Source organism: Schistosoma mansoni, chromosome 3, assembly GCF_000237925.1.
Source record: "Schistosoma mansoni strain Puerto Rico chromosome 3, complete genome".
NCBI classification, from domain to species: Eukaryota; Metazoa; Platyhelminthes; class Trematoda; order Strigeidida; family Schistosomatidae; genus Schistosoma; species Schistosoma mansoni.
The window spans coordinates 6,221,680-6,248,102 of NC_031497.1; the positions used below are offsets into that span (position 1 = coordinate 6,221,680).

Sequence of the window (26,423 nt, forward strand, 5' to 3'; positions counted from 1 at the left end):
TCTGAAATATGCATATGAGTATGTGAAAATAGGGATTAAAACTGATGATAAACCAAATCACAATCAAATGTACTGACAAACAGTGACACTTTTTTTACATTATTCGCTGACCTACTTAAACATTTGTAAGTAGTATACTCTAACTCAAAAAAATTGTAACCCACCTTTGAAATATGTAAGAAAGTTCTATTTAAATATCTTTTTGTATGACATAAAGTTTTATTAACGTTAATAATAACAACAATAATAATCTATAAGACGAATCAAAAAAAGCGTATTTATGACCGGGATATTTGATGATTTTAGTGAATAAAAGAAAAATGAATAGAGTAGCACGTTAAAAAAGTATGGGATTTGTTGAAAGGGGGTCATCTGTTTTGTAATCTAAAGCAAAACCAGCATATATATATGTATATTAGAATGTTTGAAATTTCAATTGAGACAACAATTAATAAACATGCTCAAGAACAGAAACTTATTTATCAATCAAACTGTACAGTCTCTTCTATTCACGTCAATAAAAATAAACAAATGATATTTAAAAAGCAGGAAAATAACATTCACGATTATTAGTTGACTTATTATTAGTACCATTATTATTAGGAGCACCATCGTCTTTGTTAAAATTATTGTTATCTTTTGAATTGGGTTTATCATTGAGTTTTTCATTTTTTAAACATTTACTTCCACCATTTTCTAAAATATTATGACCGTTTTTATTACGACGATTTGTAAAACAGCCTGCGTTTACTGTAGCATGTGCATTTTTAGTATCATTATTGGTAGCAGCAGCAGCAGTTGTAGTACTGTTAGTATTGGTATTTTTACATTTTTCTATTGTATCTTTTGTGTTCAATTCAAACATAGGCAAATGTTGTGGTGTATACTGATGTCGACGTCTTCGTTTACTAGAATTTATTGTTTCTAAATGTTGTTTTTCTATAACTGTTGACGATAAAGGAGAACTCTGATGTATAGTTTCTTCTGGTTGACATTTGTCACCTGAATAAAGTGGAGTTTGATCGTTGAACTCTGATTTTAAAGGAAACATTGCTTGTAGATGATTATCAACATTACAATCAACATGACCATTATTACTATTTTGATTGGTTTTATTTACAATAGGAGTTTTTTGATTAAAATCAACATTATCATTATCATCAAAAACCGTATTTTTATCATCAATGTCATTATCTGCATCTTCACCATCACCATCATCATCATCGTCATCGTCATCACCGTCATGATCAACATTATCTGCATCACATACATTCGCTGATGATGTTAGTGATAACATGTTTATTGTATTCTCCTCATTACTACTATTAATAATATTATGATGTTTATGATAATGTAATGATGGTGATGATGTAGTCAAAAATTCACTATCATTCTCTATATCATGATTTTCTCTTTGATGATGACGATTCTTCAAACGATGATGTTGATGATTCTCGTTTGAGGATAAACTACGTTTCAATGAGCGATGATTCATTAGAGTTGTATCAGTGTTATTATTCAGTTGTAAATTCTCACAGATAGTTTTGTTATTAATGTTAACGTTGTCTAGATTAGTTATATCCTCGTTATTATTATCATCATTACTGGGGAATAAATTTTCTATATCGATTGGTTTCAGTTTATCAGACATAATACGTTGATCATCGGTTTCGTTGACATCATGTAAGTTAGATGATTCATGTCGAAGATTTAACATCGATTCATTATCAATTGTATTACGCTCATTACTGTTACTGGCTAACTGACAAGTATACTGTCCATGTTTTAAAGTAAGTGGATTCACATCATCAGTTATAATAGGTTCAACTCCTGGTGATGATAATGGTGATGATGGCGACCTTGATGGCGGTATCCCATTATGAAGGTTACCATTACATGATCTGGTCTCCACTGATGTCATTAGTCGTTGTGCTAGAATTTGCGGTGAAATTGGTGATGATCGTGATCCTGTTGTTATTGATTTTGTTCCCGACACTGATGATGATATAGGTTGACGGACTTGATCTCTATTGAGTGAACATTCTTCAACGTTCAATAGAACGTTTTCAGCTTTACCCAAATGATTCTCATAATTCAAAACACAATCGGTCACAGTGTTGGACTGTTCTTCGTGTTCAACCTCATGAGTATCAATAATTTCTATATGGTGATTTGATTTATTGATGGTTTCATTTTGTTCATTATCATCAATATTTGAACTCCCATGAAATAAAAAGTCATACATAAGATTAGATGTATTAATATCATTCTTAATACTATTATTATTATTATTTGTTGAAGTGTCGACATTATCACTGTTGATTACATTAATGATTGATTCATTGTTATCTTCATTGATGTGCTCCATATCATCATCATTACCATCATGATTGTCATCACAATAGTTGACATTGTTGTTATTGTTATTTTTAGTCCTAGTTACCAAATTATTATTAATATCTTCTTTAATTCTATCATTATTAAACCACTTATTGATAGAATCTCTATGATCAAGCTTCACTAAACTTTGGCTAAGTTCTTCAAATGCTGATATATTATCCGATGATGATGTTGACAAGCCACCACCTGTTGAATTGAATACACCTGGTGATGTTGGTGCTGATGAATAGTTATTATCTACATGATTATGTAATAATGTTTGGTTGGAATGAGTTTGTGATAATCCAATACGTGGTTGTTGAGAATGATGATAATGTTGTGAATGACTATTAGTCGAAGAATTCGATGTTTCCGACAATTTGTCATTATTATTACTATCATTACTACCATTACTATCAATCACTCCTACAAATGTATGGGATCCAGTCAAATGATTAGTTTGAGTCGGTTGTAAACAATGTTGATGAGCTGGAGGCGGTAGAAGCTGTGACGACATTGGTTCATTATGTGAATGTTTGATATGAATAGTATCATCACCACTATTACCATTATTACTGATACTACTATTATTACTATTCATTATTGCATGAATATGTGAATGTTGTTGAGTAGTATTAGCAGTAGTAGTAGAAGTACTGGTGGTAGAAGTAGTAGCAGTAGTATTAGTACTATTGCTTACTGCTGTCATTGTTTTCGGTGGTGTCGTTGATGTAGTCCGAGTTGAAATAAAACAATCCATTGATGATGCTACAACTGCCGACGATTCAGCTGATGAAGAACAAAGATGTTTTGTAGTTGTCAAATGATGTTGTGTTAAATTAAGTAAATGTTGTTGAGTTTGTGAATCATTTGTCACTGGTGACTCAGTATAACGATGATTTGATTGTGGTGATAAAGATGATTTCATATTAGACTGTCGTTTAGATGATGATGACGAAGATGAAGATGATGACGACGATGAGTGAAGATTACGTTGATTCGTGTGAATATGCTGTTGGTGTTGTGGTTGTTGTTGAGGATGATTATGATGGTGATTATATTGTTGTTGAGATTGTGAATGATGATTTGATGATATATTATTCACGATATTTGAATGATTAAAAGAATTTATATGTTGATTATCATCTGTAGTAAAATGTGTTCCTTGTTGATGACGATGTGATGCAAGACACTGTTGTTGTTGTTCAATTACAGCTGCAGCGGTTAAATGTTCAGCATTTGAATCATGTACACCTCCTACCGGTAAATGATGAAATAATCCAGCACTAGACATTGAACTATAATTTAACTTATTCTGTAATAAATCACATTCATTTGAACTTGTCACTCGTGTCTCACTGGAACATATTACATTTGGATTAAAAAAAGCGCATGGATTCTCAATATCACTATTACCAAGGCTAACACCATCTACACCACTACGATTGCCAACACCGACTCCAACTACTCCATTACCACTCGCTACAGCGGCAGCCGCTACAGCACGTAAATGTAAATCTTGATGTGCATGAGCTGCAGCGACAGCGGCCGCCGCAGCCGCTGAAGCGGCGGCAGCAGCAGCAGAAGAATGTGGATTGTGTGAATGAATACCGCCGCCACCACCGGCTCCTCCACTCCCATGTGAATGGCGGCTACCGGTAATATGTGAACCTGAACCTGACTCAATCATATTTCCCCGACTAAGTGCTGACGCAGCAGCGGCAGCCATTGCAACTGAATGATTATGGAAACCGGCAGTGAATAGATTATCAACACATGTTTGATTTCGTACATTATTACTATTGTTGTTATTATTACGATTATTATTATTACTATTATTACCGTTTAAACCATTTCCATCAATACCAGCCGTAGCAGCAGCCTCTTTATGACGATCCACATGTTTTGCTAAATATGTCTCTGAATTATAATTTTTCGTGCATATTGGACAGACCAATACCTGTGAAGAAAATAAAACGATTGATAAGATCAATAAAACTTAAGGTGTTAATTTTATTTAACTTGGTAATTACATAAGATTTCTTAATAAGTTAATTTATTTATGGGATAACGGGTAGTTGATAGTGCAAACCGATCAATCTTAATATGAATTTAAATGTGATTTGATGTCAGAGAAAGAACTAATGACAATTAGAGAGAACTAAAATAAAATGTCCAAATGATAGTACAGAACGTTGTTCAGTTGTGAAAGTTGTTAAATTTTGCTGAGATAACAAATCAATCTAGTTTCGACAAGCATTGGAAACCTGTAAAAACTTAATGGCTGTTTCGTCCTAGTATGAGACTCCTCAGAAAGGAATTGGGAAAATAGTTCAAGGGGAACGAATGGATGTGGGATAGGAAAGGAAAGAAATAAAAAAGACATTTGTCAGACTTACATAAAATCTTAGAGTGAACACATGTGTTACAATGACTGATTCCCAGTTATCTCACTTTAGGGCTAAAATTTGGAATGATCATCATCTAGTTGATCTCATCCAGAAGATCTGTATCTCCTGATAGGACATAGACTAACAACTGGGGATTTCATAATCAATTTGGTGCCATGTTCCTTGTTCTGATCATCTTTAGACTTTCCAACCTAAATTTACTCAGCACAAAATTAGGGTAGATGATAATTAAATAGTGTATTACATGTCTCTACTCCCTAATTTAACAAAGATTTACAACATCATTGGTCTGTTTGTCATTTTTGCATATTAATTTATCAGTATTCTTCACTTAATAGGTTGCCTCAAACTCCAGCAATGATTCAAAGACACTAAAGATCACACTTCTAGAATCCATGCAAACCATTTGTCTTCGATTTCTATTGTTTCATAGTTCAGAATACTCACCACTTGATAGACCTTCCCTACTTGTTACAAGACGGTAAAAATCAAAAAGGAGTTTTGTTTCTGTGTCCAGATATTGCCGTCACTCCGCCCAAAATGACCGGCGAGAATTCTAAGATTAGTGAATAATGATCACCATGCCCTAACATGGATAGGCTAGTCTTGAAGCAAACTATTACATCCCGAACATTACTTTGTTATAAATTAGTGTTCAAAAGAAAAACAAACTGTATATCTTCAAAAGGCCAGATGAAGACAACGTGACATCTAAGAACATATACAAGATAATCAATGAAGTATTAATATGAATCTAAGTTACTACGCACTTCAGTACGATTACACATTTGCTGACCACCTATCGTTAAAGTATCTTTACATAATTTGTAACTTGTATTTATTTTCAAGTCAATCATTTTCCATTGAATTATGTTGGATTAGATCTAACCAATTTGAGACTATATACATGTGAAACTTTGTACATCCGACTTTGAACAATACATTCAGGTGTTATTAATACTAACAAAAATCTTGTTACTATTTCAGACAATCCAATAAGTCGAAATTAATAACTCAAAAATTCAATAATAATGAAAATTAAGTAATCAATAGGTACGAAAATAGTTCCCATCATAAAATTTATATTAACAAAAGGAAACTTGGTAAACAAAGAGAGATTAAGGACAACAGTTTAGCTCTCACCTACCCCTATCTATCCATAACTCAACACATATTCCCAATAGTTATGAAGTTGATGTCAAATCTTTAATGAAATCTATAAGTTCCAGGTTCTACTTTGTTTATAATTGACTGACTTACTCAAACCTGTCAGCGTTATGACGTATGACCATTCGAAATTTCGTGTCATCTGCAAATATCAGTTCAGACGACCTAAGCAATATTGGCGAAAATTCAGACACAATGATATGGTCGCAATCGTTCTCTGTGTTCCTCTACAAATACAAGCTGATATTATGCTTAACTCTTCAATCTTCGATCACATCTGTCTCATATCATTGATAGTATTATATTAATTATTATTTGAGTAATATAATGCCTCAATATCATTTACCACTTAGTCAATTATCATCAACAAGTAGGACCTTGGATTTGTCATAATTCTTATCATTTAAACGAAAATATGATATTAACCAAGGAAAAAATATAATAAACAGAATTTCGATTTCAACTGAAATGGAAATTTAAACATGAGGAATACAATTTTAAATGATACCTTAAATTCGGAATAAAACTATATATTTAAGATTCGTACGAAAATGATAGTGAATGGATGACAATAACTCTAACATAGTTCGCACCACGTAACCAAACGTCTTCAAATATTGATTTTAAGTACTGCGAAGGTCTTAACTAGGAGAGAAAATAAAAGGCCTATCAATGAGTTTGATGGTTGAAGACAGCCAGTAAGACACGCTAGACTAGGTCTTATGCTAGTTAGAATTCATCAATCAGCGTAGCGTACTTGTATTCTTGAAAGAGCTGATATTTCTAATGAGACTAAAACCTGAGTCTAGGATCTTCGTAGGATGGTACTATACCACTCAACTATTGTGGTCATGACTGACCCTTTATAAATAATATCCCTGTCTCAAAGTATGGGAACTTCCATATTCTATGTTGCACATTCCTGATAAAAACTACTTTTTAATCAACCATAACGTAAAGATTAAAAAAATTATACAAAAAGTGATTGCAGAGAAACGAAAAGCAGTAGATGTTGTGGATGGTTATGATTACTATTATATAACAGGCTATTTAAAATTATACTAGAAATCCTAACACAAAAGTAGCACTAAAGTTTCGATTCACTGTCAAAAAATCACAATATTTCTTAATATTACCTTTGTTTATCACAGGGTGTAATCTTACCCCCTTAATATTCATACTATTAGTTGTATCTTCTAAATATGTCAGTATTATAAATTTGACCCTATTGTTTTAACTACAATATCATATTACTGAGTGAACTAAATATCTTAATAATTAGTGATTACATTAGAGAAATATCAGACATCAAATTTAGAGGTATTTTCAAGACTTATCAGTTGTAATAAATCGATTACCTGTATCATAATTTCTAACTGTTAGTATTGATTAAATGATATCTGTGACGAAAGACTAAACTAATTGACGTTATACCATGAATTTCAATCTGTGGTGAAACATTAGATTCCAGCTATGTCCTTTGTTAATGAGTGATAAAACTATAATGAGAGCATAAAATTATGGCCTACTTCTTGTTTAAGGTTATCTACAACCACACATTACATTTGTCACTTATTTAAATCTGAGTTTAGAATTCCATAGCTGCTCTACCTAGAAAATATACTTTAAAGTATTATCATGTGTTAAATCCGTCTAAAAAACCTAAACATGACCCTGCTAATCGTTTGTTCAGTGGTACATTTCATACTACTTTTTATAATTAAGTAACTTAACGTTCATCTTATTATTTTTGTGACTTTACCCCGTCTATGGAGTGTTATTCCATGTACTGTTTCAGTTAGCTCTCATCTCTCTTTTCTTCTTTTGCTTTCTGATGCGTATATTTAAAACTTGGCTGACATTAAATATTTTTACTTTAGTGGGAAATTATAATTCACAAATATAACAGTCTTTAGTCCTTTTCACATTCATCAGCTTAAAGTATTCATTTCTGATCATGGTCGAAATTTCGGTGGTCCGAATGAAACACAGAAACACCGCAATTTAATATTCATATACTGTGAATATTTACCTTGTTTCCTATAATTACAATTTAAATTTAGATATGATTTATGTATAACTTGGTGACCAAATTATCAATTGCAGCATGAATTCTACAAATAGTAATTTGTATTTGTTTACTGATCTTAAAGAAATCCATTGTTTGAAGGTTAACATATGGCAACTCACTTTCTTTAAAGATCTCACAGTAAGTAATAAAAACAACTTTAAATCAGTTCTATTGGTGCATAAAAACCGAAACTTTCAATCACTACTGCGCTACATAATTCAAGACGTCAAAAGTATAGTATATAGACGATCTTAAAATAAACACGAAGAATTCCCATCGATTGATGTCCTGAACAGGTCACTCTGTTTGTGAATTTTTAAAATCCATGTAATGTAAGCTAATGTGACAGTACACAGATTATCCGTTATCTTGAAACCTTAACAAAACGCAAACAGATTTTTAAGTCTTTATATTTTCTCTGGTTAGAATTAGGTATTTGGGTCTAGGGATAAAGGAGTTCAAAGTTAGCGTTTTCATCACAAACCGACATCAGATGCTAACACAAAAATCCTTTACAGCTTTATGGATGCATGAATTTCATACCAAACATCCAAGTCATCGTAATTAGTTTGTTCATAAAGTCTAGTGCAACCAAATTAAAATTTGTTTTAGGATTAAGAGTTCAAAATTAAGATTAAGAGATAGAGCTGATTCGTCCGTGCTACATCGAGAGAGAAATTAAGAAAAGACGAACTTTTTCAATGGTTCTTATTTGATGTTATTGTTCACATTTTTATTGTACAACTATTAAATACTTAAACTGTTATGCTTATGTATTTCTCTAAATGTAAGCTTTTGTTTGAAGCATAAACTATTGTTGTGTGTTTTACCTTTCTCAAATTATTTGACAATCTACTACGGATCTATCACCCAATACTAATTCACTTATGGCATATTTATGCCAATATTGTGATTTCTTAATTCTGTTGGTATGTGGTCAGGATTTTGCTCTATACTATTGTATGAATGATGAATAAATTTTAATTGTATGATTAGAAGTTGTCTGATTGCTAAGATGTTCTCCACTCTGGATAACGGGCGAGCAAGTGTGGGAAACTATGTTCTGGACCAATAGTCAACTTGGTGTTGCTTTCGGTTATCTCACGTTTAGCGCGTCATTGGTTGGTTGAAGGTCATTAAAACCATATAAGTAATCTAAGCGACCTAATCAATACTCGGACTTGATTAATACAGCTGCTCTCCTGTCCTACGGTCCGATCTCATGGGCTTCAGATAACCGAACAAGAAAATATGTTTATTTTCACCGACACATCAGTCTGTTATACACAATTTAAGTAAAATAACTGAGTGTTTAGGAAGTTCAACATTATCGTTTATCTCCAAGATAGCATAAAATAATTTCTCTTTATCAGTTTAAATGTTCGGAACAGTACATAAAAATATTCCGGTTGTTTATTTTGCATGATCTAAGCAAAAAATCATTTGAATTTTCAAATTTTGTGCAAAAGACCTAACAGTTGTTTCCCTAGATTGTAATCGACTTATCCATGTCCCTAGACTATATATTTTATCCTAAAGACTTGCAGTTGTTCAAACAACAAGGTAAAAACAAACAAAGGAGAATTAAAACAAGAGTAGGATAAACAAAGAAAATCTTTATATCGACAGAAAGGAAATTATTACATTTGATTTATGCCTTTACTGACCACTATCACTCATCAACCCCACCCAATCACTTCATAATTCCATCATCACCACCAATAGATTTTGATGTAACCGCGTGAAATACATTTTCTTCTGATGATTCTGTTTTTAAAACAATATTGGATGTTATCTATAGCGATGCAAAGATTTCTTGTTTCAGTTTTTGGTATATTGTGCTAATGCGGAATTTATTCTTTTCCTTTTCGTCTTCATAAAGTTACATGACTTTTAAAACAACCTTGAACTAATTTTTGTAACTTATTTTGTATCTTCATATATGTTCCATACATTTTCTACTTGCTAAACCGCTACCTAATAATTCCTTTTTATCGAACCTTTAAGAAAAGACTACTCTGTGTCGAACGCTGACCATCGGAAGTGATAATTCCATTTAGTGAGGAATCTTTTGATTATATTTAGAATATGGTTGTGACATTTTTCAAACAATTGACAAGTATTATTATTCTTGTGAAATATAAGTCATACAATTTGCACTCAACTTCCTCCTGATATATCTCTCTCTCTGATAAAACATGACATAATAACACTAGATATTCAGTCAGTAGGCAGCAGATTAGAATCTAGAGTCACTTACTTTGGTTACGGCATCCTTCAATGTAGAATTTGACATATATATATATATATATATATATATATGAATCCTTTATAGAATGAGTGTAGACCAGGGCAAGAATATTTAATTATTTTCTATCCCAGTACGAAAATTTCGTTAGTTTAACAAAAATATAATATTCACTACGATATAGGGAGTTCATGAAGATTGTTGAATTTCATTATAAGAACCATAAAGTGATCTTCTTGGTTAAGTAACCATTGAAAACTAGATAACACTGACCATAGCAATATGTATCTAAAAACCAATCGAGACTGACCATGAAAACTAATGGATACTGGTCAGCAGATTAAACTCTCCCCATGAGACTTGAAAGCCCTGGGTTCGAGTCCCAATGGAATCGTGAACATATACCGCTCGTGATTTTTCAACACTAGGATGAAACGGCTGAACAATTTATCAGTGTTTCCTAGTTTTCAATAATTGTTCAAATAAGATGCTAGTCATAGAACATGATAATAATTTATGCGATAATTCTTTTCTTCTTATGACTTCACATATGGGTTTTCAATAACTGCTACCTGACATCTTGATTTGTACAACTTTTTCTCAAAAAATAAAACAAAACAAAGACGAACAAACAAACCAACGAAATTGAACCAAGAGACAAATAACAACGAAACGAGAAAACAATATTATAATATTTCAATAAAAATGTGACAATAAGTGTTTGACTATTTTTTTGTTAATAAATTTTAAGTGTTTGTTTTTTTTACGCACTTTTTTACTCACCTTCGCATATCGGTTACCCGAATGCTTTGCTTGTACATGTACATCTAATTCTTCTTTTGTATCGAATGACATAAAGCATTGTTCACATCGATATGGTTTACCTTTCATATGTTGACGTTGATGTGATTGTAAATTAGACATTTGTGTAAAACTTTTCATACATGTTGCACAACTACATATACATTGAAAAGAAGGAAAATATATATATAGAGGGAAGAATGATGTAATCACGTAAATATTAAAAGTAAAATATAAAACACGTGAAATTAAATCATTATAGTTTAACTGTGTATAACAATGTGACAAACAAAAAGAAAAAAACGCGACTTGATCATAACGACGTTATTGGTACCCCTTCTTTTTCCCCCCAGTCGACCTTGACATGTGATCACATCTTAGGAAGGTGCAATTATAAAACAAAGTAAATTAGTTATATCTGTTGATTATACCTTGTTTAATTATAGGATGAAGTAAATTTCTGTTCATAAACTAAGTTACTGATTAATTTCATATCAAGTACCATGAGATTTAATTTAGGTAAATCTGACTGATAGCTTGACTGTAAATAGAATGGTATTGAAAATAAGTGTATCTAAAATATCATTTTCATGAATTTGTTGTGTTAAACAAATCTTCCGCTACCGTCCTCATATGTCTTCCTTGAATTGTGCTTATCATGATCTCCTGTAGTAGCAAATTCAATTTTTTGTTGTTGGTGAATTTAGGATATTCCTTGTATCTCTTTCTCTCTCTCATTGAAATTCTTTGACAATGGTGTGAACGTATATAGTGACAAGTGCAATAATTGTACCGCATGTTGGGATGTGTGAAAAATAAAACATAAACATGATGTACTTTATCATATTGACTGATTTCATTAATTGAAAATCTATTTTTGTTCTACGAGTTTATGGACAATTAGCATTCAACGGGCTGAACCAGAAATCTATCTATCAATTGTTGAAACTTGGAACTTACAGGTTTAGTTATTTTAGCAAGAGAGGATTATTTTCAGACTAGTACTAACGTGAACGAGATCACAGGTAGAAATAACCAATTGTATTTGAATAAGAAATTACAGAATCTCTTAGAAAAGTCTGAGAACCATACAGTAAATACTTCATTTGGAAAATGTCTAATATTTGTATCAGACTTTATTATTCCTTCATTTGCACACCAATCACTTTGTTCTCGTTCTCTTCTCTTAGATCTTCTCAACCTTTTGCAATCAGGCACTCCACTTTTGATTGGTGATACATACTACTTATATCTGTCGACATCAGTAGCACACACCGCGGTATGAGTTGACATTGAAATGGTGACATTGATGATTTGTGAGATTCTATGTGACTAATAATATGGATAATATCTGTTTCATTCTTTGGACATGGTTTAACTCTATTCAGTTCTTATCTTTCAAATTTTCACACGATCATAATTACGATAAGAAAGATTGGTAGAAATTGTTCAATTCAAAAACAGATCACATCACTTCAGATTGTCTGTCTTGTTGTCTATGGATGTGAATTATCCTTCAAAACTATCTCTAGGAATATCCTGCTTTAATGTTAACAAATTATTAAGTTAAATGATCTATAGATATTTGATGTTCACTGAGAGAGAAGAATGTTATTAATTGTACAGCTTGATAATAAATTCGTTGAAAAGAGATCCTTTCGGTGAACTTCGTGTTTTTAATTTTATTGTTTAAACGGGAATTATATGTCAATACTAGATAGCACTGGATAATGGGTTTTATTTTAACTTTTAATAATAAAAAAACGAACAAGAAAGATTGTTATATATTCTGTTTCTTCAATTTCAAATCTTTATTTGGTTCCATACTCTTAAAGATTTATGGAACGTGATATTGTTTGAAAACAAAAATCATGAGTAAAACTGAAGTATACAGAATGTACAGCTTAGGAATCACGATTATTTTCAATTAATGTTTACCCATTCACCATTATGATTTAATTATGAAGAACAGATTTTTAAAATTAGTCTGTATGTAAATTAAATCCTAACTCTAGTCTTAAATCCTAAACCCTATAACCTAAGTCATCATTCTAAACTATTCAACATTCTCTTAGTATTGTTTGTTTGGATCTTCCCATCGATGTGTTTAGGACTGCAACTGGTCAGTCTCTAATTGGCATATGTGCATACTGTGCGTATTGCCTCGATATACCTTAATTCACAAGCATGGTAAGCAGAGATGGATAGTGGCTAGCAGTGGAATCCAGGACGCGCGTTTCGTCCTATTTCGGACTCGTCAGCTGGATGTACCTGCATCTCAGAGTTGATGTTCACTCTGGGACTCGAACCCAGTACCCTCGCTTCAAACGCCATCGCGTTATCCACTCGGCCACTGAGTCCTGATAGCCACTTGCTTGTGCGATGGGGTGAAGTTTAAATTTTAATGTCTGTAAAGGTATCACCGAGTCATAACTGTGAATACCACTTTCTTAAGTTTAAGATGATGATTCGCTAAGATGGCCAGCTTATTGTCGTTATTATTAAACCAACTATATTCGTCATATTTTATCAAATTCATTTTATCATAAAAAAAAAAGTGGAAAACATTTAGGTTGAACTGAATTTTAACTGTTATTCGTTTACACCTCAATTCTTTTAACCTGATGATTGTCTGATGTTGATAAGCCCCCAAATGCCCTGGTATGGCCGAGAGTGGGAAGAGTCCGCTCTCCCTCTCGAATTACTCTCAAATGGCCACGCGTATATAGCCTCTGTTAGGGAAGTCCTACTCACTGCCTTCTCGTGGCGGGGATGTTGTTTACGAAATCGAGAGGACGAAAAGCGAATGTCCGGCGCTTTAACCGGGTTGGTGGACACAGAAAGTCCATCTAGGGGAGTTGATAAACTCTGATTCCAAACTAATGATACACATTGGCTCCAGGATCCTGAAGGAAAAAAAAAGGTGTATGAACCAATCGTTGGTCACCGGCTACCATGGGACTGCATCTCCTTACGATGCTCCACTGCCTTGTGGATTAGACTTTTAGGTCAAAGGCTCCGGGTATGGCCCCCTAAGAAGACCATCTGCTTCAGTTTGTGCATCTAGGCAGTAGCACAGCCCTCACACAAATCAAATGAGATTTGTTCAGCGCATATATATCTGGTGCCTCTTTGTACCAAGATTTATGTGTTTAAATAAAATGAAAAATAATAATGTTGATAAAATGTATTACATTCATTCAGTTAATTTGTTAAATTGAATTTATTCGTTGCTTGATTTATAAAATCGATAAGAACTGTTCAACAATAGTAGGTCTAATTTTTTTTCTAAGAGAAAAGTTTATTGTAGTTCTTTTTAATACACCTATTGAAATAAGTTAATTAACTAATACAACTTACCAATCAATGGGAAATATGTGTAGTCGGTTTTCAAATGATCTTATTGAACTAAGTGTTAATATAATGCTACTACTCGTTTGTTTAAAATGGGGATAAGTGATTTTGAAGTTTGAACCTGTATCTATCTAATTACTGAACAGTCGAGTGACTAAACTATTTAAATTTTTAACCTGTATCTGTTGAATTATCTCAATTCAAATTGAGTTCATGAGCTAATCAATGCTAGATCATGATTGAAAACCTGGATCGTAAATGCGCATAGTTGTGGAATGCTATATTAGGACGAGACGACCATCCAGTACCAAATCTTTCAAATGAGGTCTAACATTGATCAGTTCATGATCTCAAATAGAACTCAACAATCTTCACAACCTTATACTAATATCTCAATTCTGTCAACTTGATCACTTTGATTTGTGATTCCTCATTTATTTAGTTATTACACGTTTCAACCAGTCATATACATTGAAATAATTTAACATAACTATTATCGGTCAAAAAAGGATACCCTGCAAAATTAGGCTGATATGAAGTAACGTCAACATACTAGGAAATCATTTAACTATTAACTATTTAGTCGAAATAAATCGCAAATTCTAATAAACTCTTACGCATCTTGAAGAGTAATGATTCTGATTAACCCAGGGATTGGAATGTATTAAGACAACAGAATTCTTCTGTCTCCTCCCTTATATCTTTTTGCTCTAATATTTGACTAAACATAAAAGAAACGTCAAACTAAACAAAGCGTTTGTAATTTATATTTTTATAAATTTAGAGAAAATGTTTAGTTTTTATACTTCCCTGGACCTATGAAGTCCTTTTTACAGTTAGTATAAAATTAAAAAAGGGGAGACATAATCATACAATAAAACCGGAGGAGATGATAGACGGATTCTGAATATTTTTCTATCTTTATACGTTATACAGGGGTTAGTGTGTTCAGATAGGGTAAGATAGCTGAACATACATGTCCAAAAACCAGAACTGACCTAGATTTAGACCATTTTTGTTCGCCATGCCTATACATATAATATATATACATATATTGATCTATAGGTCTGTCTGTATTCATTTGATGTGCACTTGTGTTCATGTGTACGCACGCATTTCAGTTTAATGGATAAATACAATAATCATGCAGACAGATACACAATACCAAAGACCAATGTTAAAGTACTTAAGAAATAAACGATTAACACAGAACTCGGTAGATTGTCCCCGGTCTAGTCATTATTATAGGTTCTAATGTTGTATCTTTTTCTATAAATTTTCAAGATATTATTTATTATTTGTCAACCTCTCCCCTCGTGTATATATTAAAGATATGTGAACATATGTCTAACCCCCTTAAGTCTTTAGTTTTCATCCATGTGCATATTGTCTAAAATACTTATTTACTTATACTGACCAATTTAACAATATCATCTTCAGTATCCTTATTTCTGTCTCGCTCTCATCATATGTATCTTCAGTAAATTGTCTTTATTTATTTACCTTAGACAATCATCCAAACATTCATTTATCTAAATCTACTCATAGACACATAATTAAACTCTAACATCGTCTGCCACTTACTATCGGATGAATTTGTTAATAAAACTGAAGTGTAGAGTAAGTCCATGAGTTGACGCACGAAAGTAAAAACCATTTGACCGATGATGAGAGAAGGCAAGGGGGGAAGGAGGATTAAAATATAAAAAAATATTTACAAAAATACTACAAATGAAAAAAATGCACAAATTCCCAAACTGAAAGAATATATCAAACAGAATGAAAATATACGATGTGAAAAGATCAGTATTGAATTTTTATCAATCACTGAATACAGACAATGGATAACAGGTTATGGAATAAGAAAAAGGAACTAATTGAAATTTGTAGATCAAATGAATAATACTACTAAATAATTGTATTGAAAAGATACTCAGTATAAGCATGAGTTCATGCGCATATTAACTTATTTAATGTTTCTTACATTATGTGTGTAATATTTAAAACAAAGCGATTTATAAAAATGTTTATTTTGTAAATCAGAAAAGATTAGATGATTGTAGTTAGTAGTTAGTTAACGAATAGAAACGATTAGTATTATAGAAATAGGAATAAATAAAATCTAACCAACGTAAGTAAACATCAGCTTCCTAGAATTTCCTGAGATTTATCAAGTTTTAAAGTCCATATAGGTATTAGTAAAGAAGTTATTGACGTTTTTTGAACAGATACATAGTAGTTTTGCAATGAACGAAAACATAAGTCAGGACAACCACTGTATATATATCTTGGTAAAATATGAGAACCATACACTATATACTTTATTTGTAAATTTCTATCATTTGTCTTTCCCATTCTGTATGATTCTTCCAATTCACAATTCCTTTCTACTTTCTCTTCTATTCTCTTCAACTCGATTTTCTTAACCTTCTGCTGCCAGGTTTTCCTTTTCCGATTGATGTTACATACCACTTATGTTGACAGACATAAGTAGCATACACCACAGTTTCATTGAGATTATAAACCAATCAATGTTAGATAAACATGGAAAACCTGAAAGCACTGAACGACCGATTTGTCCTGGTATGAGATTTCTCAGTGGTCAGCATCGACAATCCATTGACAAAAGGGAATTCAACTCAGAACCTACGGTCTCGTATCTCAAAGATTAAATTCTAGACCACTGAGCCTACATTTAATGGTGTTAATGTCTAACTTCAATCAATCCATGATAATGCGTGACCATCTTCCATTGTCTTCGGTGGGTAACTACCTCACGCCTGACATAGTTGAACTCCATTGGTCACGGCTTCTCAATATGACCTCAAGAATTTCCTCCCGAAGCTAGTCACTGGTTGTTTAATTTCATTGAGAACATGAACCGATCAATGTTAGTTTATTTTATAATGTCATTTTTCCTTGAATTTGTTTACCAATATTTTAAACAAACATTAAAATAAACAGTTACCTTAAACCCTTAAATAACTAATGGATTAGCAGTATACGCCAACACGTTTTCTTTCGGTCAAGCTTGGAATTTTCTTTCTGACTGCTTTTACTCAGTGATCAACCCACTGTGAAAATCTCAGTCTTAGGGGATGATAGTTTCATCCTAAAGTAGTTTAATACTAGCAGCACCCTCGAGTGTAGCATCATATTACGCAGATCAGAGACGCATAAAAAGCATTATGTTCTTCGAATTCGTAGAAATTTAGTGCTTACTACCGAGAAATAGCTCAAAAATATAATATTTAGGGATTACTGTCTAATGCCATCAATCACTTAAGCTGAACTTCTGGAACTTATCTATCAGATTGTCAGTTTATTTTTATCTCATAATTCTGAATACTTGGATCATTGTATCATTTCATTGCGCTGTTTGCATGTTTTCGTTCGAGACCTAAACTATCGTTGTATGTTTTACTTTTCTCAAGAGGTTATTTGATAATTACGAACTTATCAATTGGTCGCCTTCTACTTATAGTTTAGGTATTCCTGTTAATGCATCATCAAGAATTTACTCTAGATTGTTGTCATTTGGGTCATAGAATTGGACCTGTATAAATCAAAGTTATTTGACGACTGTGTGTTGTATTCTATTCCGGCTATCAAGTGAATGAGCATAGGTGAACTAAATTCAGGATTACTAGTCATCGTTAAGTATTTCATCTTGGCTGTTATTTCAATATCGTCGTGTCACTTGATTAATGGGAAAATCACTGGTCTTACATACAATCTAGGTGAATTAGTCACAAACATACACAAAAGGCGAAATATATTCCATCACCAGTTTGATCGTACTCTTTATGTACTTCAATTGAGTTCACTTAAAGAAATTAATTGACTACTCATAAGATATTGTTACAATAAGACGTTGACTCAGTCTATTTAATTGGGAAAAAACCAGTTTTAAGTTTAGTAATAAAAATATATGACAGTATAGATCTCTATAGGAAATTTAACCTTCAAAGTAATGAGGCGTGGTGCATAGTTCACTCAAAGCCTAATATCCTTTTCAACATGTATTACATGAAGCTACGCACTTATAACTTGTTCCATGAACAAACCTGTTCATTTTCTTTGTATACCAGACTTTTCTTAAATGTCATATGGTGACAGATGCTAGTAGACAGTTGGTGCTTAAATCCAGTTGGTAGAAAAATGAAGAGGTTTACGTAGCCGAATGATGCTCTATGCAAAATTGAAGGATTAATATGAATTTCATGTGACCTTCATATTTCATTTTAAACTTAATTATGTATGGCTTGATTAGTAAAACTTATTCATTATTACTATCAATAATACCATACAACTTTAATTGAATATTGTACACTGCAAATAGTAATTTTATTGTTTTAAAATAAATGGTATCGAATGATCGATAATTCTAGCTTCCGTTATTTATTCGATTAGAATACTGAAAGGGAGGCAAAATCCGACTCACACGTCCTCGTCGTGCCTCCTAGATCATGGCAACCATCCCATGTACTAACGTTATCGGTAATGTGGGTGGTGAAGATCGGCTTAATCAACCACCCTACCCATACCTGCAAATGATTACGAATGCTACAAAGAGTCATTGCATAACTATTGAGGGTTCTAAAAGATGGTTAAAATGAGTCTGCCCAAAACTTAAAAAATACCGAATGAGTGTTATGTAATGATTCTGTGTAAGCAGTGCAAAAACAGCTATCCCGCCCCGGTAGTTGTGCCGTGCTTCGATGTAGCCCTCTTCTCCAGAAGGACCTACTAGGCTTCACCATGTTCCTATGGCTGGAAAGGGGGGAGAATAGTGGAACTTAATTTCATGGAGTCGTTATATTCATCCGAAGATTTCTTATTATTTCTTTGGTTCGGTTAAATGAATGAAAAAGGACTACAACAATATTAGAAAATATTTCAAACCTTTTTTACATCCTCCACAAAGTTTTGATGCGAATAACTACTTTAATAGTTGAATTGATGAGTCAATCTAAGCTAGACCAGCATTGAAAACCTGGAAGCACTGGACAGCCGTTTCGTCCTAGTATGGGACTTTCCAGCTGCTGGAGATATAAGATGATTGTCAGAGTTTTATACCTTCTTACTCCCAACTATATGAAATGTAGTTACATGTTACATGTTCATGGCATTGAAATTATCTTTCCAAGATAATTTGATCGATTTAATAAGCAACATGAATAAAACTTGATCAGAAACTTTAGTCTCATCCCAGGTTTTGTACTAGTTTCCACTCAAACACATGTCTTACCTAAAATCTAGAATGAAATTGATGCTTACTTAACGATTCAAATCCTGATTGTCCAGCTTTACAATTTAATCCTGAGAATCATTTTAACTATTGAAAAAATGGTAGCTAGACACATAAAATTCCATCAACAATAAACAACCAGAAGAATATGACATTTCAGTGATCTATTACTTGATATTACTTAGTGTTTTCACCAAATTTCAGTGGGCCTGAAGAGACAGTAATATGATCATGGACAGACAGACAAACAGGGAGAGAGAGAGAAAGACGAGAACTAAAATAACTCCACTATATGTTCTCACTTTGAATTCTTAAGATGTCATAGATATGAATCAGCAGTAGTATCACTCAAATACTACATGTAGGTTCAATTTTAACAATTATTAAAAACAAAAAAAATTTCACTGGCACCAAATGTCAAATTAGATTGATATATGTCAACATTAACACTTGTGTTTTAGTTCCAAACTAATAAATGAAACACGTGAAATTGTTTGATTTAATCAACTGTTTTTCATACATAAAATTTACATAATTTACAGGATTCTAATAATCAACAGATATTTTTCAAACTTTAAAGAAAGAAAAAAAACGGCGAATATGGAAAAAAACAGTCACTACTTACCGATATGGTTTTTCACCTGTATGTATTCTTTCATGTTGTTGTACATGACTTAATTGAGTGAAACGACGATCACAATAACGACATGCGTACGGTTTCACACCGGTATGAATACGTCTATGTTGTGATAGATAGGCACATGTTGAAAATTGTCTACCACATTGTTCACATCTATACGGTCGAGGATCTTGTTTATGAGTGGCGGCATTATGAGCAGATAAATCATGACGTGAAAAACATACCTAGGTACAATTAGTAGACAAAAAATACTGATAATAATAATTCGATATTCCTGAAAGAAAAAAAGTGAAATATCATTTGAAAATTATTTAAAACAATCGACTGTAAATAAAACTACTCTAGTTAGGTATTACACTTGTCAGGATATATTTTACATATAAGGCAATGTCTTTAATAAACAGTAAAATAACATTAAAAAGAGTGCACTTTGCAATTATCTCGTTTTTATAAACTTGTATTGAATTGACATGTACCACTAAAAAGCAGAAGCCTCTGTAACAGTACGCCTCAAAATACACAATGGAAAAAGCAAGATCCTCAACATAGAGAACACCAACCCACTCACACTTGATAAAGAAACTCTGGAAGAGGTGGAATCGTTCACGTATTTGGGGACCATCATCGATAAACGCCGAGGATCTAATGCAGATATAAAGGCAAGAATCGACAAAGAAAGGGAAGCATTCCTAAAACTGAAGAACATATGGAACTCAAAACAACTGTCAGCTAACATCAAAGTAAGAATCTTCAATACGAACGTAAAGACAATTTCATAGTATGGAGTTGAAACTTGGAGAACTATCACAACCACCATCAAAAAGTACAGGTCTTTATAAACAATTTTCTACGCAAAATATTCAATATCCGTTGGCCGGACATCATCAGCAACAACCTACTCTGGAGGAGAACAAAATAACTCCTAAAATAAGAGGAAATTAGAAGACGGTGAAGGCAGACAGGACATATTTTGCGGGAATCATCAGACTACATCACGAGGCAAGCGCTAACTCGGAATCCTGAAGGTAAAAGAAAAAGAGGGGGACCGAGGAACAAATTGCGTCGGAAATTAGAAGCAGATACCAAAAAAATAAATAGCAACCGGAAACAACTGGAAAGAAGAGTCAAGGATATAGTTCGATGAAGAGTCCTGATGAATGGTTTATGTCCCTCCACGAGGGATAACAGGTGTAAGTATGTAAGTTAGTAGACCACTAAACAATATAATCAAAAGATGTCTGATATCATTTTAAGTATATATAATTATATTCAGTACAACCATCCTCTTGATATATATCGACTCAATTCTCCTTATCAGTATTACATAATTTAATTCACTTGTTAATTGTAGAAAAATCCACTTTTGTAAAGCGACACAATATAGATGATTATAGATAGTCGAGTCGGTTACAATCAAAATCATTCAACAATATTGTTTCTGTCTTCATTATTCAACTATACAAAAATTTGATTTCAGTGAAAAATTACAATTTGATGATTTCAGTTATTAAAAAGAAAGAAAGAAAAAGAAATGGTATACTATGTAGTGTGAACACTTAGATCATTACACACTGTGATCCTTTTACTAAGACATTTTCAACTGGTATGAAATATCTGTGTATTGGTTTTCGTCTTATTTTACAATAATCCATCGAGAGATAAAATGTCAATTATTTTCTTTTAATTTTAAACAGAGTCTCAATAAAAACCGGCATTCATAAAAGTATTACTTTTTCTTTAAGAATACACAAATATCTACTTTATTGCTCAGTAGATTTAAATGAAAAAAAAAACAAATCAGAGTTTAATTCATTTTGTATTGTTTGTTTGAATATTCTCATTGATGTTTAGATCTGCAATTGATGAGTCTCTTATTGGCATATATGTATCCTGTGCTTCCATACCGTCAAAACCTTCATAATAGGTATTATAAGCAGAGATGGATGATACATTCGGCTGACGAGTCCCAAATAAGACGAAACGCGCTTTCTCGATTTCACTGCTAGCTACCATTCATCTTTGCTAATAACGCTTGTGAATTAAGGCAATATTGAAGCAATCCTCAGAGAATGAACATATGCCAATAAGAGAATGATCACTTGCAGTCTTAAACACCAATGAGAAAATTAAAACCAATACAAAAATGAATTAAAACTTCATTCCATTGCACAAACTAGTGGCTATCTAGACTCAGTAGGTTAGTGGATAACATGATGGCGTTTGTGGAGAACGATACTGTATTCGAGTCCCAAAGTGAACATCAACTTTGTGATACAGATACATCTAGCTGACGAGTTTCAAATAAGATGAAATGTGCGTCCTGCATTCATTCTCTCTATATAAATCAGAATTCAGCTTGTTAGGTTTTTTCGTTTGTTTATTTATTAATTCAAATAAAACCTTTTTCAATAGTCTAATTATTATTTGCATTAACTATTTATTGTGATTGATTGACTATATACATGAAATATTTAAGAAAACAATAATTTAATATACAAATTATTAAAACAAAATAATAATTATGTTTACTCTATTTTTAATTTTCCCTCTCTTGAAAAAAAAACGGTTTTTAAGTATTAAAAAAATTATCTTAACTAGTCAAGAAATGTTTATCATTTATTTGATTGTTAAATTAAAAATGTTCTTCTCTTATTTAAGAACTTTCGTTTAAATTAGAGCGAATAGTTTCGCAGTATTTGGGCGTCAAATTGACGTAAGACATTAAATAGGAATAATATATTAATAAAATCTTAGCGAATGAATTTGAAGTAAATCCAAGGAAAAAAGCTTGGACCAGATTGCCGGGCGAAACGTTGGATTTACTTCAGATTCATTCGCTGAGAACGCGCGTTTCGTCCCATTTGAGACTCGTCAGCTGGATGTACCTGCATCTCAGAGTTGATGTTAGCTCTGGGACTCGAACCCAGTATCTTTCGTTTCAAACGCCAACGCGTTATCCACTCAGCTACTGAGTCCTGATAGCCACTTGCTTGTGCAATGAGGTGAAGTTTAAATTCACTTAGTATTGTTTGTTTGAATCTTCGCATTGGTGTTTTAGGACTGCAACTGGTCAGTCTCTAATTGGTATATGTGTGCATACTGTGCGTATTGTATATCGAGGCAATACGCACAGTATGCAAATATGCCAATTAGAGACTGATCGGTTGAAGTCCTAAAACATCAATTTTTCCATAGTATTTCTGAGGGAAAAAAAGAAGAAAACAAATTGATTCATTTATCATATAGAATAAGTATACTGTCATAATGATTGTATTTCGTAGAATTATTAATCATAGTATCTGTGTTTTAATATAGACACAGTGCCATTAAATTATTCTGTTTTAAAACTATTTAGTGCCATTGACAGTCACAATAATAAAACATAAAGTGAAGGGATATATATAACTTTAGTTGGCCTATTTTGAAAATTTTATCCTTTCATCTGTGTTCGGTTAAGTGATTGACATTTTGTTAGCAATAATTTTTTAGTAACATGACTAATCAAATGAATATTTGATTAGTTATACTACTTTGGTAAGCATTAGGAAGTTTCATTGAAATCATGAACCAATTAATGTTAGATCACCATGGAAAGCCTGGAAGCACTGAACAACTGATTCATCCTGGGATGCGACTTTTCAATTATCAATATCCACGATCCCACACACCGTAATCGAACAGAGAACCTTGGGTCCCGGGTGCCAACGCGTAATTTCCAGACATTAGAGCCGAAATCCAACGGTGTTAATGCCTAGCGATATTGCGTGATCCTTTTTAATCTCAAATGGGTAACTGCCTCATACATATGAACTATACCCATCACGGTTTTCCACCAAAACTCAGGGAATTATCTCTCAATGGTAGTCACCGTTGGATTCCGGCTTAGTGATCTAAAGACTAAACGTTGGCACGCAAGATTGAAAGTTGTGGGTTCGATTCCTGCATGTGAGGTCGTAGTTGCAGATAACTGGAGAGTCTCATACTAGGATGAGACAGCCGTCCATTGTTTCCAGGTTTTCCATGATTACTTAACATTGATCGGTTCATGATATCAATGAAACTCAACAATATCCACATTTTATTCATTTAACTATTGAAAAGTATTATTTAGATGAGATTTACTAATTTTAAATGTACTATTTAATAGTCAATATTAATTTAAACTGTGATTTATGCATCCACTATGAGAAAATCAGTATCGAACTAAACTGAACATCAATAATAATGGTTTACTTCTATTGACATGTAGAGAGTAATTTGGTTAGAATTAACTAACAGGATAAACCCAAACTATTTTCCGGTAATTTTTAAATGTATATTTGTGTTTATCAGTTTGTTAAACTGGAATTATGATCATTTACAAGCAAATGATTCATTGTTTTGAAAAAAGAAACATACTGTAGTGTCAGGCAAAATACTGATTTACCCTACTGTTTATCATGATTGTTGAGTCTTTATTAATATATTACTCATTGTAGTAGAGAACAAGACTGGCATGTTAATAACGTAAGGATGAAAACAAGATTTCAGAAATAGACTGATTTATTCACGATCCAATGTTTATAATAATATCAAGTGTAACAATCTTTATATACACATATGTCTATCACTTTAAATGTTCAATCAATAAATAAATTTGAACTAGGAGTTAGTTATTAATCAATAACCTGATATGTGTATATAATCTATAAAATCAATAAATGAACTATCTTAGCTAGAAAAAAAGTATGCCATCAGTGAGTTTATATTTGTTTGCTTCCTGGCTATGATACAATACAATATCTAAGTGAAAAAGTCGTTTTTTATCATTTTTTATATAAAAGAAGGGATGTTGGTAAGTCAAACCAGTAATGAAACAGATAATAGCTAGAATTAGTTATTTAGTTTACCATCTCCTCAAGATTTATGAATATATATGTTAGTATCTAATAATTGTGGGTTTTTTTATCATTTATTTATTGTATTACAAATCTTATCAAACCGTTTGTATTATTCGATCTACTTTGATATCTATCGTATATGACTTTTCAATGAAACTAGCTTACAACAATACAAACAACACATGAATTAAAACATAACTATTTCTTAAACCATAACAACAATAAAAAAACAAAGTGTAATCAAGATTATTACTAACTAATAAATTACTATGAAGATAGAATATGAGCTAAAACTGTTGACTATACTATACTATACTACTTACTATGTTACTGAAATGTGGAAGTCTTTGTTAGTGAAATCTAAATTATAACTTGAATTATTTCTAAAAAAAGGAAACTTCATTAAATAGTTATATTACTTCATTTACTTTTGTTGCTGTTTTTTTTGTATTATTTGAATTACTGCCACCATAGTGAAAACATGCGAAAAATTCACATATACACACATGTACACACAATAGATATGTAACTATGTAAGACAGATAATAATTTCATTGTGTGAATTTTTATATACATTAAAAAATTTTTGAACTAGTTATAGACCACCATGATTATGTATACACAGGTAGCACAATTTTAATTATTATTTGAAGAATAAAATAATGAAGATTTCATTATTGTTTAACTTTTTTACCACATGATCTGTTGTTATCTTTGACGAAAGAATAACTACGTAATAGACTAATTTAATTGTAATATGTTTATAAAGTAATTCATTTAACACTTGAATAGTCAATATATAGATATATGCTGTATATAAGTATATGTAATCCCATGATGATGTTACTGTAATGACGGTAAGATGACGTATTTAAATCAAAGCATATATACATATATATATATGAGTATCATTTATCGACTTGTTTCACTGAACGTACGTGTGATTCGTGGAAGAGTTAGTGATCATATTTTAGAAAGGAGACAGATATAAAATATTTTTTTTCTAATTTGGATCATCTATTGTTTTTTTTTATTATGATTATTATTAAACTAAACTTAGTGTATGTATTATAATTAGATCAACTGATATAACACATTTACTTATATTGAAAAAAAAACAACTTTAAATCTACAAATTAGAACCATCGAATATCATCAAAATAATTCAAGTGAAAAAAAAATGTTTACGAAAATTTTATATAGTTGAGATCATGAGTCAAT

General features: G+C 32.1%; 1 protein-coding gene and 2 non-coding genes across 3 annotated transcripts in view; all 3 read right to left on the minus strand.

The window, feature by feature from the left end:
• Positions 1-538: 538 nt before the first annotated feature.
• Positions 539-26,423, minus strand: part of Smp_169260 (putative zinc finger protein) — a gene marked incomplete at its 3' end in the record, with an annotated part of 47,218 nt that continues 21,333 nt past the window's right edge. Inside the window, exons 2-8 of the mRNA XM_018799029.1 lie at positions 20,308-20,546; positions 11,048-11,231; positions 4,246-4,339; positions 3,991-4,113; positions 3,373-3,897; positions 1,321-2,160; positions 539-1,002 (exon numbers count right to left, since the gene is read on the minus strand). Coding sequence (XP_018650860.1) covers positions 539-1,002; positions 1,321-2,160; positions 3,373-3,897; positions 3,991-4,113; positions 4,246-4,339; positions 11,048-11,231; positions 20,308-20,546 — 2,469 coding nt within the window. The remainder of the gene's footprint in view (positions 1,003-1,320; positions 2,161-3,372; positions 3,898-3,990; positions 4,114-4,245; positions 4,340-11,047; positions 11,232-20,307; positions 20,547-26,423) is intronic.
• Positions 13,369-13,434, minus strand: Smp_tRNA_01461_Gln_TTG.1.1. Its single transcript has one exon. It is a non-coding gene (tRNA).
• Smp_tRNA_01128_Pseudo_TGA.1.1 lies at positions 23,229-23,297 on the minus strand. Its single transcript has one exon. It is a non-coding gene (tRNA).